Source organism: Procambarus clarkii, chromosome 27, assembly GCF_040958095.1.
Source record: "Procambarus clarkii isolate CNS0578487 chromosome 27, FALCON_Pclarkii_2.0, whole genome shotgun sequence".
Taxonomy (NCBI): domain Eukaryota; kingdom Metazoa; phylum Arthropoda; class Malacostraca; order Decapoda; family Cambaridae; genus Procambarus; species Procambarus clarkii.
The window spans coordinates 22,557,453-22,573,552 of NC_091176.1; the positions used below are offsets into that span (position 1 = coordinate 22,557,453).

The following is a 16,100-nucleotide window of genomic DNA, read 5'->3' on the forward strand; positions in this document are numbered from 1 at the left end:
ATGCCTTGAACTCCATGCACAGTGACTGATGCCAGGGTCTAATACATACATATCAGCCTGGATAGCTCCAGGGAGCCGAAGGGGCTTCCCCCCAGAAAAAAAACAGAAAAGAAAGTCATCAAAATATTAAACTACCTGAAATTTTTGTAATTACTGCACTAAAATTTTGATAATGCAATAAATGAGCATCGTGTGGATTATAATAAACACTTGCGTTGTTTATCAGCTTATTAAACTTTGCTACAGTACTCACATTGCAGACCAGTCTATACTTTGAGGTTATCTCGAGATGATTTTGGGGCTTAGCGTCCCCGCAGCCCAGTCCTCGACTAGGCCTCCTTTTTGTTACACACCCCCAGAAAGCACCCCGTAGCAGCTGTTTAACTCCCAGGTACCTGTTTTTACTGCTAGGTAACAGAGGCATCAAGGTGAAAGAAACTCTGCCCATTTGTTTTCGCCTCACCGGGGATCGAACCCGGAACCTCAGGACTACGAATCCAAAGCGCTGTTCACTCAGCTGTCTGGCCCCACAATGACAACCTAATGACAAACCTACAACAATTACTGTACAGTATAGCCAAGATGAGATTTAATTCACATGAACCAATCATATTTCCCTTTACCAAAGTTCTCGATGCATGCAAAAGTATTATTTTAAATGTTTAAATAAAATGTTTAAATTATCATATATTTATACCTTTACTAGAGCTATACATTAATGTCAAAGATTTTTTAATGCAAACATAAGGTTACTTATTAGTTCACTAAGGACATACCAGTACAAAAAGCCATGCTGGCCCAGATTGGAATTCACAATGAGCCTTGAGGGAAAGGAGAAGAATATAGCCCAAGGAATTAACCAAATGACCAGCTCAGAAAGTAGCATTTCAACTACACTTAAATGGAAGTTGTAATAATCAAAACTTAAAAAGACACAGGAACAATCATACTTCAAGGTAGTAAAATATCCAATATAAAAGCCATACTATCAATCATAACGCATTTCAAAATCAAACACTACTGAATATCTCTCAACTAACCGGCAAAGGAGCCAAACACTTTATCAGCAGTTGCATTCTCTAGTTTCAGTTGGCGTGTAATCTCTTTGAGCGCTAGCCTGTCATCAGTTTGAAGAAGTCCAGAGAGATTGACAACCATTCCCTTGCTCAGTGTACCCAATACCTCCAGCCTTTCTAACACCGTTTTCACTAGCTGCAATGAAATCACAGTAATATCACTAAAATTCTGGGAATGAATATTATGTACAGTAAAAATATATAAATCTTACTTCAATCTCAAGTACAGGTAAATATGGTAGATCACCTCATAAGTACAGACAGTTGTTATCCCAGTACAGTGGGGCCTCGATTTACGGTGGTAATCCGTTCCCAGAGACGGATCGTAAGTCGAAGCGATTTTTCCCATAAGAAATGTAAACAATGTTTTCCCATAAGAAATAAACACAGGAGTAAACTGATCTTTCATAGGCTTGTGTCCGGGCAGATTTCTTCTCCTTGGTAATGTATGTTTTCTTCGGCAAGCTTTTTCCAAAATAGCCCTGTCTCGTCACAAACACTTGTTGTGGTAAATATGCCTCACTGCACAAAATCTTTAAATTAGCTAATAAATCTTTCAGCCACTGGTTTGTTTGAGCTGACACCCTCCCCATGCCTCACAACACTATGAATGCCACTTCTTTTTCTAAATTTCTCAAACCATCCCCTGCTTGCCTTAAACGCTTTCACTTCTTCATCACTGAATCCAGGGGTTTTCTTTATAAGACCTTCATGCAATTTTCTTGCCTTTTCACAAATGATGGCCTCTGAAACACTATCACCTGCTAACTCCTTGTTGTGTATCCAAATTAATAACTGTTCAACATCAAGTGTTTGTGATCTACGTTTCTTGATTATTGCTACGCCTTTTGCCACTTTAGCACTCATAATGTACTTTTCCTTAGCAAGTATGGTGGATATCGTTGACTGAGATTTGTTGTACTGCCTAGCTAGTTCAACAACCTGCACACCATCTTCATATTTATGAATGATCTCTTGTTTTTGCTCTATGGTCATCTTTACATGGGTTTTCATATGTTGAACCTTACCACTGACTTTCTTGGGACCCATGGTGTGATATATAATACTGTAATCAGTTTTATGTTCAAAAAGCAAAAAATCATCACAAAAACTGAATTTCTTATAGGCGTGATCGTCACTAAGTGGGCGGCTGTAGTAAACCGAAGCAGGTCGACCCATGTGGCCTGGAACCACGTGCTTGGTCGACCCAAATGTGTACCAACAAATATCGTTGGTCAACGACACTATCGTAAGTCGAGTCGCATTTTTCGATCAAATTTACATCGTAACTCGAAATTATCGTAAGTCGGGGCAATCATAAGTCGAGGTGCCACTGTACTTGGCTGGTCATGCTCACACAAATTCCTCTTCAGAGTGCGTACAGGAAATTTGCTTTCAATTACTTTTATATTACTAAACCATTGTAATGTATAGTGCAGATAATCATCCAATCTAACCACAACACCTCAGCAACATGTCAATCCATATTTATGGCCAAAACGCTGTGAGTATTAGTGGCTTTAGGCATACTGTATACTTGCTATATCTAGAAATCCAACATTCTTCTTGTAACTCATTTTGTATGTACGTACTTTCCCTATACTGTACTGTATAAACATTATTTTTATTGAACAAATCCACAGGAGCCTTGATGAGGGTTCGAACCTATGCGCTGAGTGTTCCCAGATGCGCTCTAGTACCACGACATGGTCAAATGAATTGCAATCTGGAGTGCTACTCAGCGCATAGGTTCCAACCCTCATCAAGGCTTCTGCCAATTTGTTCTTTGATATATCACGTTAATGTGATTTCTCTGTGTATTATTATTAATCCTTTTGGATTTTGGATTATACAGGGCAGCTGCTATTTACATCCAAAGCAACTTTCAGATCATCTGAAAATGTACATACTGTACATATGCCTATACTGGTACTTAATTTTAAGATCAATGATGTTGAGACTTGTGAAGCCGCTCTTCATTAAACTCAAAACTTTTATTAAAATGCAATTTTTTTTCTGTCATCAGTATGGAATGTCTTAATTCTGTAATATCACAGCTGAAGAATTATTCCAAGATTGGTACTTTTACATAATTTTATGGAAGACCAAATAACTCTAGCAAAAAATTAACTTACAGAAGATTTGCCAGTGCCTCTCGCAGCAAGCACAAGAGCAGAGTTACTTTCTCCTAAAGAAAGTGTTCTTGTCATAAGCTCTTCCAGATGCTGTCTCTCAACACTATATAAAGAGGCTATTCTCTCACCTGTAATAGAAAATTTGTTGCATTAAGCTATCCTAAAGTTATTCATTGCATTTGCTATATTTCCAATAAAACGGCAGAGAACAAAATATTAATTAAACGAAGTCAGTTTGCAGAGAAATACTACAACAAAAAGCAGAAATGATGAGCAAGTTTGCATGTTAACACAAAAGTTGCACTAATGAACATGGCTTAATATAGCAACCTGTCCCCTTACAAAGAATGTCGCATTTCAATTGTATGCATTACACCAAGGCCAAAAATTGTCATACTTGAAAATGGAAGCGGCTTGCGAAAGTGACGTACTGTCCCTGTTTTCTGATAGGTTAGGAGAGGATACTTTAATCTGACCGTTTTCTTGACTGTGAAACCTTAGGAGGACGGGCTGAGTATAGAGCAGTTTCAGAGGGAATCACTTAAATTTGTTGGGACAATTCACAATGTGTGCTTTACACTAGTTTATGAAGTTGGGGTCCAGTTGTGGACAACTGGTTTCCCATTGTCGAGGACAAAGAGCCTGTTAGGCTTATAGAGGTTTCCCAAGGCCAACGACTGGCTTCTATCTGGAGCCAGTAAGAAAGACACAAAGAAAGTAGTGACAATTAAACCCATAATAGTTACCCAACTCCCAGCACCCATTTACTGCTAGGCAGAGGCATTGGGTGTAAGAAAATGTGCCCAAACATCTCATCATGCATGGGAATTGAAGTGGAGACTATCTAGTTGTGAGCCAACTGCACTATACATTGTGATACTACCAAACATTAAAGATACAGTAGAAACTCGATTCGACATACCCCGATTCGGCGAATCTAGCAGCTAGGTCGCACACTTTTCAGGCAGGATTTACTCACCCGTTTCGACGTACTCTGGTTCGCCGAAATAGGGGACGTGCGGATTTGCTTACAATGTTGGGACAGGTTGATACCTGGTTGATGGGGTTCTGGGAATTCTTCTACTCCCAAGCTTGTGAGAGCTTGGTCCACCAGGCTGTTGCTTGGAGCAGCCCGCAGGCCCACATATCCACCACAGCCCGGTTGGTCCAGCACTTCTTGGAGGAAACAATCTAGTTTCCTCTTGAAGATGTCCATGGTTGTTCCGGCAATATTTCTTATGCTCGCTGGGAGGGTGCTGAACAATCGTGGACCCTCTGATGTTTATACAGTGTTCTCTGATTGTGTTGTGCCTATGGCACCCCTGCTCTTCACTGGTTCTAATCTGCATTTTCTTCCATATCGTTCACTCCAATACATTGTTATTTTACTGTGTAGATTTGGTACTTGGCCCTCCAGTATCTTCCACGTGTATATTGTTTGATATCTCTCTCGTCTTCTTTCTAGTGAGTACATTTGGAGGGCTTTGAGACGATCCCAATAATTTCGGTACTTTATCGCATCTATGCGTTCCGTATATGTTCTCTGTATTCCCTGTTTCCGCAATCTTCTGTGTTCACAAGTTCACTCTGTAAACAGAGTTCACAGAGTGGTGGAAAACTTTCCCATTTTATCGCAGGTTACAATTAATAATTCCTTCATATGGCAAGCTGCATCACACAAGTAGACCTCACAAGTGAACTATATTAACCAAACACCAGTGAGACTGGTTCACACAACAAGCAAACTATATTAACCAAACACCAGCCAGAGTGGTTCACACAAATGAACAACCGAGTTTTCGTGATTTTCGTTCACTGATAAGTGACACACGTAACTTTGTAAATTAATTTAAAGCCAAAGCGTGAATAGCTGGCTACATGAGGTGAAATCTCCTTACAGACATTTTCTGTGATGAAACAATATGAGTGAGTGTAGACAGATAAGGGAATACTGTACTGTAAACCTCACTTGGTTTTCCTTCATCTGTGTTGACATAGTTAAGTGACTTTGAAAGTTTCAGATTAATAAATCATTTCTAAAATCAGTGTTTTAATAGCTCTTTATTGTCCTAATTATTTAAAAACTAAATAAAACCAAAAATATACTGAAATATGATAGACATCTGCTATTTGAGAAATGATTTATGCTATTGGTACAACAACTCCAGCGCGAGTAAACGGGTCTAATCCGTGTACACACAGCACTATGCGTGTTTCGTTCGATTCCGTCGCCACAGTTCAGTGACCTACCACCTCGAAATAATAAAATTAATAAATCGGTTCTAAAATAAGTATTTTTTATAGTTCTTATTATCCTAATAATGTTGATAAAATAAATATACAGTATAACCCAAAATTATATATGATATACTGTATATCCAATATCTGAGAGAAATTTGTTACTGGATCTGGTTTAAACTTCAGCCTACTGTAGGGTGTTAAACCTAGTTCCTCTGTATTAGCCGCCCATTCTCCTACCCAAATCCACCCACATCACCCGATGAATAGCCGCCCACCCATACCTCCCGCCCAAATAGCTTCCCACCCACACTGCCCGCCCGAATTACCGTCCACCCAAATAGCCGCTCATCCACCTGCCCAAATCCATCCACCCTGCCCGAATAGCCATCCACCCACATCGCCCATCCGAATAACTACCCACCCACACTGCCCGCCCAAATAGCCCCATATCCTCCTGAAAGCCTGCCTGCCAGTCAGCCACCAATCCATCCATGATGTGATTGATGTTCAAAGATGAACATTCCAGATTTTCAAGCTAGTGAAGATTGGTTGGAAAGATTTAAGTTGGTTGAGATTAGATTTAATCTAATCTAGGTTGGAAAGATTTAAGTTGGTTGGTTGATTTAAGTTGGTTAAGTTGATTTACGTTGGAAAGATTTCAGATTTACAGTACTGTACAGACCCTGCGGACTTAATATTAAGAACAGAAAAATTGTCGGAGAATCATTAAGCAGCCGAAACCAACCAACATCAGCAGCGAGCACCAGCAAAATTGATGCAAACATCTAGAACACCGTGTGAGGAGTGTACAGTTAGAACAAGTGTTAAATTTAGGTACATAGTGTTAAAGTGTTAAAATTGAAGTTGCAGTAATTTTAGTGTACAATAGTTTTCATAAACTGTATTGTAGTACTCAACATACAGTAGAACTACATAATCAATACAGTGCTAATGGCATAATACAGTACTGTACGTATTTACTGTATTTATAACTGAGAATTCAAGATGGACATACTCCTACAATAAGGTAAATAAACCTATAATAGTATTTTTTAGTTGAGTAATAATATATAGGTAAAGTATATAATAAGAAAATGCATTTTTATTGTGTACAAGAAAAAAATAAGACTGACACAAACGCCTCCTGAAGGTTACCTCTTGCAATGAATTCAACTCTGCAACGAACCGGGGTTGGTCCCATATAGTTCGCCGAATCGAGGTTGTACTGTACTTTGAAAAGCCATTGTCACTTTGAATTTCTTTAATCCCTTTTCTATCACACATGAAAAATGAGGACTGGAGCAATTAGGAAAATGAAATTGTGAAGCTCAAAGCATGGCGCACATTTAATACACAGGTACTGACAAACGATATTTTAGTATTTATAGCTAACAATGACTTGAAGAAAAGTCTCAATATATTATTCAGAAACACAGCAAACAAGCAAAGAAGAAATCTCAGGACAGAACCTTGGTGCATTTCCCTTATGATTTTCCACTTTAAATTAACTTCACTTATGTTAATCCTTCAATTCATTTAAAATAACAATGCCCTAATTCAACACTGGCCAGACACTGCCAATACCATGCTTCTCTAACTTCCTAAAGAATCTTAATGAGGTATAGTAACAAAGGCTATGCTAAATTCAATGTTAAGAATATCACAATCTTCTCCATATAAATTACTTGAAATTATGACAAAAAGGAAACAAAATTGTTAAATTCGAGCAGTCCTTTGTAAAAATCATATTGATGTGAACCTTATTAGTGTAAAAGGTACTGAAGATATTTCCTGCAATCAGCACACTTTACAATACAGTAATGTCTTTATGATTAGTATGTATATCTCACCAGCATTCTTAGTTGTTCCCCAGAGTCGAAGATTTAGACGCAATTGCTTTTGTACCGCCATCATGGTGTCGAGGTCTGATCGAACAGGTGATCTTTGTCGCTTCAGACCCATTGTTACACGTTGTGAAGACTATGTAAACAATACTGTAGGTGGATTCTGAAATTTAACAAACTTAAATCATCCTCATTACTCCACTGCTCAGTGGGGGCATCGGCCTGAAAAAAATGGGATGCAGTACGTATATGTAAAGTCACAAAATATTCAAAATAACACCCATTCATTTACCATATCTTACATCCTACATAGCACCATTGCCTACCTATGCACTAAATGATTTACTGTATTTTGGTGCTCGCCTTGTGATGAATATACAACATGAAATTTGACTGGGTTACAGTATTGGCTAGGCAGTGATATTTCAGCATACTATACAGTATTTTCATAAGGAACAGTTATTAGATCTTCTGTTTATTTAATGGGCTGGGAAACTGATTTCTCAACCTTCCTCAAACACACTCAAACGTTTTGTGCATAATCTACATGGTAAATGCTCCAACTTTTAATAATGAATCAATATCATAATGTCAGAACTCCCAAAACGAAAATTAACAAACGAGCATGACGTCGTCATGTTGCCATGCCGCTGTCTGTGCAACCTCCCCCCTCCCCGGGAGGGGGAAGGGGGAGCCCCAGACCCTCGCTCCGGCGATCCACCCTTCAGTTCTTAGGCTGGATGTCAAAACAAGCGAAAAACACAGCTGACCGGAGGGAGAGAGAGTGCCGGGGAGCCTCTGGGTCTTGCCCAGAAAATGGCATTTCATTATATTCAACGCTGGTTTTCTGAAGGGAGCCTCCGTCGGCTCCCCAGAGCTATCTCACCAAAGATAAGAAAAAAGAGAGAAGGACCCAGGAGGCAGACGCCACGTGCCCAAAACTCGAAATCAAGATACTGTAACTGGCAAAACTGAAGGACCCTGCAGACGACCCGGGAGACCTGAACCCTGGAACAGGAAGGAAGGAAGGAAGGGAACTCAGGCAACCCGAATCACATCCATGGCCACAGAGGCCATGACGCACAGATAACTTCGGATAGCTGCAATCGAACACAACACATGATGCACCCCCAGCCTGACGAACCAAGCATCAACAACTAAAGGACCCCTCCAAAAAGCAGCAGAACCAGTCATCGCCAGAAAAGAAGGAGACGGCCGCAAACAAACAAACCTACCACCAGGACCAAATGAGGAGAAAAACCCTGCGCTGGAAGACAGCATGAAGCTCCCCAACCCGACCCCCAGAGGCCAATGCCAACAGGAAAAAGAGACTTAGACAAACGATCCTGAACTGAAGGGGCCATGACAAACCGAGGAGGAGAGAGAAAAGAGAGCAAGTCCAACGACCAGGACGGCTTAGGAGGCGCACGAGCAGGCCAGAGGGAAAACAATGCACAAGACATCTTGCGGAACGGAGTAGAAGTATCATAATACTAAATGCAAGCCACAGTGGCTCCACCAGTGCAGCACAATACGAAGCGACAGTATTCGGCATAAGATGACGGTCCTGGAACAACCACGATAAGAATGACAAGACAACCTATCAGAGACCTATCAACCTATCTAAAACAACAACAACATATCCACCGCTGCCCACTGGATGGGGGACTGTGTGCAGGACAAACATATAAATTGTGACACTAGCTCTCCACACATGTCAGTTGCTTAATTTAGAAACTGTACTTGTGGTCGGTCTCGAGCCCATTGATGATGTGATATGCATTGAAATTTTAACTAGCTCATCAAGATTGCAACTTGCTTAGCTAAATGAATTGTGGGGTTCAATCCCTAAGCTCATTATGTGCCTCTATAACCCTTTCCACTACCACCCACAAGATGGGTATGGGGTGCATAATAAATGAACTAAATTAAAACACTTGTGGCCTCAATGAGGACAGGAAATTTGCAGCTTGCGAAAGGTCCCCTACCCCATTTGCCAAATGTAAATAAGCAATGGAGACTAGCATTTAAAATTACAGTTTTCATCAGAATGATGATCAATCTCTGAATACCATCTCTGGCATTCACAATACACAAGAACCACTAATACACCTAATTATTCATGACTGACAAAATGTGCATTATTCAAATGCAGCATTTTATACAATGTAATTGAGTCTAAAGCATGATCAAGCAAACATCTATTTCTAAAGGGTATAATAATATGATAAATGTTTCTAGGTTGGTTTGGTCTGGTCTGGTGTTGAGCTTAAGACCTATTAACACGTAATGGGTTATTAAGTTCACCACAATAATTTTAGTGACTAGCCAACTAGTATACCTTACTATATCTGAATTATGTTCAGGATTATAAATATACACTCGAGAAATTGAATACCTGAATTTACCTGAGGGACACATCTCACTAGTGGCCTCGACGAGAACAGGAAGCCGGCGGTTTGCACACTGTTCCCCCCATTGTTCTGATACACCTTTTAGAGTATGTCATGACACGATTACTAATTGTACCTAAAATCTGAAGAGTTTATAAAGCCTAGAATTACGATCAGCGTTTTGCTCGATTCGGCCCTGGACAAGTTTAACATACCAATATACGAAATAACCAGTTAACGAACTGGCAGACTTGATTGGTAGGTTGTCGGAGTTGGACGACTAGTTGGTTGAAACCTGCCAGCTTAGTTAATAAAGCAATTTTTGTTGTTATGATGATTACAGGGCGACGACGACCCGAAGGACTCTGGGAAGGAGCGAGCGGCTCCCAGGGTTGCCACATACAAATTGCTGAAAGTAGCGAGCTGACGGTCTAGAAGTAGCGAATTTGTAATAAGAGTAGCCCAATTTTTTGTTTACTGACTGATACGGGTTTCAAAGTACAGTACTAATATATTTTGATATATAGAGTACACTACACGATGTTAATTTTTATTAATATTATTTCTGCACACACACAAAAAAAAAAAAATATATATATATATATATATATATATATATTAACCTAAAAGGGGTACCACCTCTGGTGCAAGTGTAGGGACCCATAGCCTCGGAAAAGAACATAAAGAGTACCCAGAGAAGACCTTGTGGGATCCTCACTGAACACTTATATTTTCTTCTCCTACCACCCCTATTCTTTTAGCATGTGTGTATATATATATCTAACTTTATTTTAAAATTTCATTACACAAAGAGGGTAATGCACAACCTGAAGCCCAAGTGAAACCCAGGAGCCCGACCAGTTGTGTAACCTCAAGCCTAGCATGAACGAACCATACAAACAACCTCTGGATTACAACCATGCACGAACCGAAGCCTGACCATGCACAACCCACAGCCCAAGTGACACCCCCGGAGCCCGACCAGTTATTTAACCGGAGCCCGACCAGTTATTTAACCGGAGCCCGACCAGTTATTTAACCGGAGCCCGACCAGTTGTGTAACCGAAGCTCGACCAGTTGTGTAACCGAAGCTCGACCAGTTGTGTAACCAGACCCCGACCAATTGTGTAACCGTAAGCCTAGCAAGTATACATCTCATCCAACCCCCACCAAGCTAAACAGTCCCAAAGCACAACCAAACTCCATTATTAGCTCGACCGAACAAAAATCTTCTTAGTGTTACCCCTCCACTTGCCCTAGAAACCAGCTATGGAGCCATATCAAACAATTGAACTATATACAAAAAAAAAGAAATTAGAATTTTTAGCAAACATATAAACATAGAGCTCTCGCAAACAAACCTGGAGCACTAGTACACAAACAACCACTGGAGCACAACCATGTACGAACCGGAGCACAACCATGTACGAACCGGAGTACAACCATGCACAACCCAAAGCCCAACAAGTCACACCCCTGGTGTTATGTAATCTGAACCCGACAAGTTGTGAAAAAGGAGCCCGACCAGTTGTCTAAACGCAAGCCTAGCATGAACGAACCATACAAACAACCTCTGGATTACAACCATGCACGAACGGAAGCCCGACTATGCACAACCCAAGGCCCAAATTACACCCCCGGAGCCCGACCAGTTATTTAACCGGAGCCCGACCAGTTATTTAACCGGAGCCCGACCAGCTATTTAACCGGAGCCCGACCAGTTGTGTAACCAGAGCCCCACCAGTTCTGTAACCGGACCCCGACCAGTTGTGTAACCAAAGCTCGACCAGTTGTGTAACCGTACCCCGACTAGTTGTCTAACCTTAAGCCTAGCAAGTATACATCTCATCCAACCCCCACAAAGCTAAACAGTCCCAGAGCACAACCAAACTCCATTCCTAGCTCGACCAAACAATTTAACTATAAACAAAAAAAGAAACCCAGATTTCTAGCAAACATATAAACAGAGCCTTAGCAAACAAACCTGGAGCACTAGTACACAAACAACCGCTGAAGCACAACCATGCACGAACCGAAGCCTGACCATGCACAACCCACAGCCCAAGTGACACCCCCGGAGCCCGACCAGTTATTTAACCGGAGCCCGACCAGTTATTTAACCGGAGCCCGACCAGTTATTTAACCGGAGCCCGACCAGTTGTGTAACCGAAGCTCGACCAGTTGTGAAACCAGACCCCGAACAATTGTGTAACCGTAAGCCTAGCAAGTATACATCTCATCCAACCCCCACCAAACTAAACAGTCCCAAAGCACAACCAAACTCCATTCCTAGCTCGACCAAACAAAAATCTTCTTAGTGCTACCTAAAACCCTCCACTTGCCCTAGAAACCAACTATGGAGCCATATCAAACAATTAAACTATATACAAAAACAAAAAATCTAATTTCTAGTAAACATATAAACAGAGCCTTCGCAAACAAACCTGGAGCACTAGTACACAAACAACCACTGAAGTACAACCATGGACGAACCGGAGCACAACCATGTACGAACCGGAGCACAACCATGCACAACCCAAAGTCCAACGTCACACCCCTGGTGTTATGTAATCTGAACCCGACAAGTTGTGAAACAGGAGCCCGACCAGTTGTATAAACGCAAGCCTAGCATGAACGAACCATACAAACAACCTCTGGATTACAACCATGCACGAACGGAAGCCCGACTATGCACAACCCAAGGCCCAAATTACACCCCCGGAGCCCGACCAGTTATTTAACCGGAGCCCGACCAGTTATTTAACCGGAGCCCGACCAGCTATTTAACCGGAGCCCGACCAGTTGTGTAACCAGAGCCCCACCAGTTGTGTAACCGGACCCCGACCAGTTGTGTAACCAAAGCTCGACCAGTTGTGTAGCCGTACCCCGACTAGTTGTCTAACCTTAAGCCTAGCAAGTATACATCTCATCCAACCCCCACAAAGCTAAACAGTCCCAGAGCACAACCAAACTCCATTCCTAGCTCGACCAAACAATTTAACTATAAACAAGAAAAGAAACCCGGATTTCTAGCAAACATATAAACATAGAGCCTTAGCAAACAAACCTGGAGCACTAGTACACAAACAACCGCTGAAGCACAACCATGCACGAACCGAAGCCTGACCATGCACAACCCACAGCCCAAGTGACACCCCCGGAGCCCGACCAGTTATTTAACCGGAGCCCGACCAGTTATTTAACCGGAGCCCGACCAGTTATTTAACCGGAGCCCGACCAGTTATTTAACCGGAGCCCGACCAGTTATTTAACCGGAGCCCGACCAGTTGTGTAACCGAAGCTCGACCAGTTGTGAAACCAGACCCCGAACAATTGTGTAACCGTAAGCCTAGCAAGTATACATCTCATCCAACCCCCACCAAACTAAACAGTCCCAAAGCACAACCAAACTCCATTCCTAGCTCGACCAAACAAAAATCTTCTTAGTGCTACCTAAAACCCTCCACTTGCCCTAGAAACCAACTATGGAGCCATATCAAACAATTAAACTATATACAAAAACAAAAAATCTAATTTCTAGTAAACATATAAACAGAGCCTTCGCAAACAAACCTGGAGCACTAGTACACAAACAACCACTGAAGTACAACCATGGACGAACCGGAGCACAACCATGTACGAACCGGAGCACAACCATGCACAACCCAAAGTCCAACGTCACACCCCTGGTGTTATGTAATCTGAACCCGACAAGTTGTGAAACAGGAGCCCGACCAGTTGTATAAACGCAAGCCTAGCATGAACGAACCATACAAACAACCTCTGGATTACAACCATGCACGAACGGAAGCCCGACTATGCACAACCCAAGGCCCAAATTACACCCCCGGAGCCCGACCAGTTATTTAACCGGAGCCCGACCAGTTATTTAACCGGAGCCCGACCAGCTATTTAACCGGAGCCCGACCAGTTGTGTAACCAGAGCCCCACCAGTTGTGTAACCGGACCCCGACCAGTTGTGTAACCAAAGCTCGACCAGTTGTGTAGCCGTACCCCGACTAGTTGTCTAACCTTAAGCCTAGCAAGTATACATCTCATCCAACCCCCACAAAGCTAAACAGTCCCAGAGCACAACCAAACTCCATTCCTAGCTCGACCAAACAATTTAACTATAAACAAGAAAAGAAACCCGGATTTCTAGCAAACATATAAACATAGAGCCTTAGCAAACAAACCTGGAGCACTAGTACACAAACAACCGCTGAAGCACAACCATGCACGAACCGAAGCCTGACCATGCACAACCCACAGCCCAAGTGACACCCCCGGAGCCCGACCAGTTATTTAACCGGAGCCCGACCAGTTATTTAACCGGAGCCCGACCAGTTATTTAACCGGAGCCCGACCAGTTATTTAACCGGAGCCCGACCAGTTATTTAACCGGAGCCCGACCAGTTGTGTAACCGAAGCTCGACCAGTTGTGAAACCAGACCCCGAACAATTGTGTAACCGTAAGCCTAGCAAGTATACATCTCATCCAACCCCCACCAAACTAAACAGTCCCAAAGCACAACCAAACTCCATTCCTAGCTCGACCAAACAAAAATCTTCTTAGTGCTACCTAAAACCCTCCACTTGCCCTAGAAACCAACTATGGAGCCATATCAAACAATTAAACTATATACAAAAACAAAAAATCTAATTTCTAGTAAACATATAAACAGAGCCTTCGCAAACAAACCTGGAGCACTAGTACACAAACAACCACTGAAGTACAACCATGGACGAACCGGAGCACAACCATGTACGAACCGGAGCACAACCATGTACGAACCGGAGCACAACCATGCACAACCCAAAGTCCAACGTCACACCCCTGGTGATATGTAATCTGAACCCGACAAGTTGTGAAACAGGAGCCCGACCAGTTGTATAAACGCAAGCCTAGCATGAACGAACCATACAAACAACCTCTGGATTACAACCATGCACGAACGGAAGCCCGACTATGCACAACCCAAGGCCCAAATTACACCCCCGGAGCCCGACCAGTTATTTAACCGGAGCCCGACCAGTTATTTAACCGGAGCCCGACCAGCTATTTAACCGGAGCCCGACCAGTTGTGTAACCAGAGCCCCACCAGTTCTGTAACCGGACCCCGACCAGTTGTGTAACCAAAGCTCGACCAGTTGTGTAGCCGTACCCCGACTAGTTGTCTAACCTTAAGCCTAGCAAGTATACATCTCATCCAACCCCCACAAAGCTAAACAGTCCCAGAGCACAACCAAACTCCATTCCTAGCTCGACCAAACAATTTAACTATAAACAAGAAAAGAAACCCGGATTTCTAGCAAACATATAAACATAGAGCCTTAGCAAACAAACCTGGAGCACTAGTACACAAACAACCGCTGAAGCACAACCATGCACGAACCGAAGCCTGACCATGCACAACCCACAGCCCAAGTGACACCCCCGGAGCCCGACCAGTTATTTAACCGGAGCCCGACCAGTTGTGTAACCGAAGCTCGACCAGTTGTGTAACCAGACCCCGACCAATTGTGTAACCGTAAGCCTAGCAAGTATACATCTCATCCAACCCCCACCAAACTAAACAGTCCCAAAGCACAACCAAACTCCATTCCTAGCTCGACCAAACAAAAATCGTCTTAATGCTACCTAAAACCCTCCACTTGCCCTAGAAACCAACTATGGAGCCATATCAAACAATTGAACTATATACAAAAAAAATAAATTCGACGTTCTAGCAAACATATAAACATAGAGCCCTCGCAAACAAACCTGGAGCACTAGTGCACAAACAACCACTGGAGCACAACCATGCACAACCCAAAGCCCAACAAGTCACACCCCTGGTGTTATGTAATCTGAACCCGACAAGTTGTGAAACAGGAGCCCGACCAGTTGTCTAACCGCAAGCCTAGCATGAACGAACCACACAAACAACCTCTGGATTACAACCATGCACGAACGGAAGGCCGACTATGCACAACCCAAGGCCCAAATTACACCCCCGGCATAGTGGAATTATGAATTTTGAAATCTGACTAACATAGCTCAACCCAACCTAACGTAACCCGAACCAAACCAATCTAATTCAACCAAGCCCAATGCAGCCTAACCTTAATAACATAGCCTAATACAGCCTAGCATAACAATACATCCGGATTTAAAACAGAAAATGAGTTTAGCCGAATCGTCTCGTGTCCGAGTGTAACAAGAACCCAACCAGTTGTGTATCTATAATGACTTAGCAAACAAACACCTGCAGACGAGGAGTCTCAATAACGTGGCTGAAATATGTTGACCAAACCACACACTAGAAAGTGAAGGGACGACGACGTTTCGGTCCGTTCTGGACCATTCCCAAGTAGATTGTGAGGATGCACAATTGACTTGAGAATGGTCCAGGCCGGACCGAAACGTCG

The 16,100-nt window shown here is 42.5% G+C and overlaps 1 protein-coding gene across 5 annotated transcripts in view; it reads right to left on the reverse strand.

Annotated features, from left to right (window-relative positions):
- Positions 1–16,100, reverse strand: part of Orc4 (origin recognition complex subunit 4) — a 37,200-nt gene that overhangs the window by 13,443 nt on the left and 7,657 nt on the right. For 2 of the 5 annotated variants that reach the window (XM_045749192.2, XM_045749188.2), the window contains exons 1-4: positions 9,905–10,068; positions 7,303–7,459; positions 3,212–3,339; positions 1,041–1,212 (exon numbers count right to left, since the gene is read on the reverse strand). In XM_045749192.2, coding sequence (XP_045605148.1) covers positions 1,041–1,212; positions 3,212–3,339; positions 7,303–7,414 — 412 coding nt within the window. In that variant the 5' untranslated portion in view covers positions 7,415–7,459; positions 9,905–10,068. Of the gene's footprint in view, positions 1–1,040; positions 1,213–3,211; positions 3,340–7,302; positions 7,475–9,704; positions 10,088–16,100 lie in introns of those variants that run through there. The other 3 variants (XM_045749190.2, XM_069332435.1, XM_045749191.2) reach the window with 3 other exon arrangements.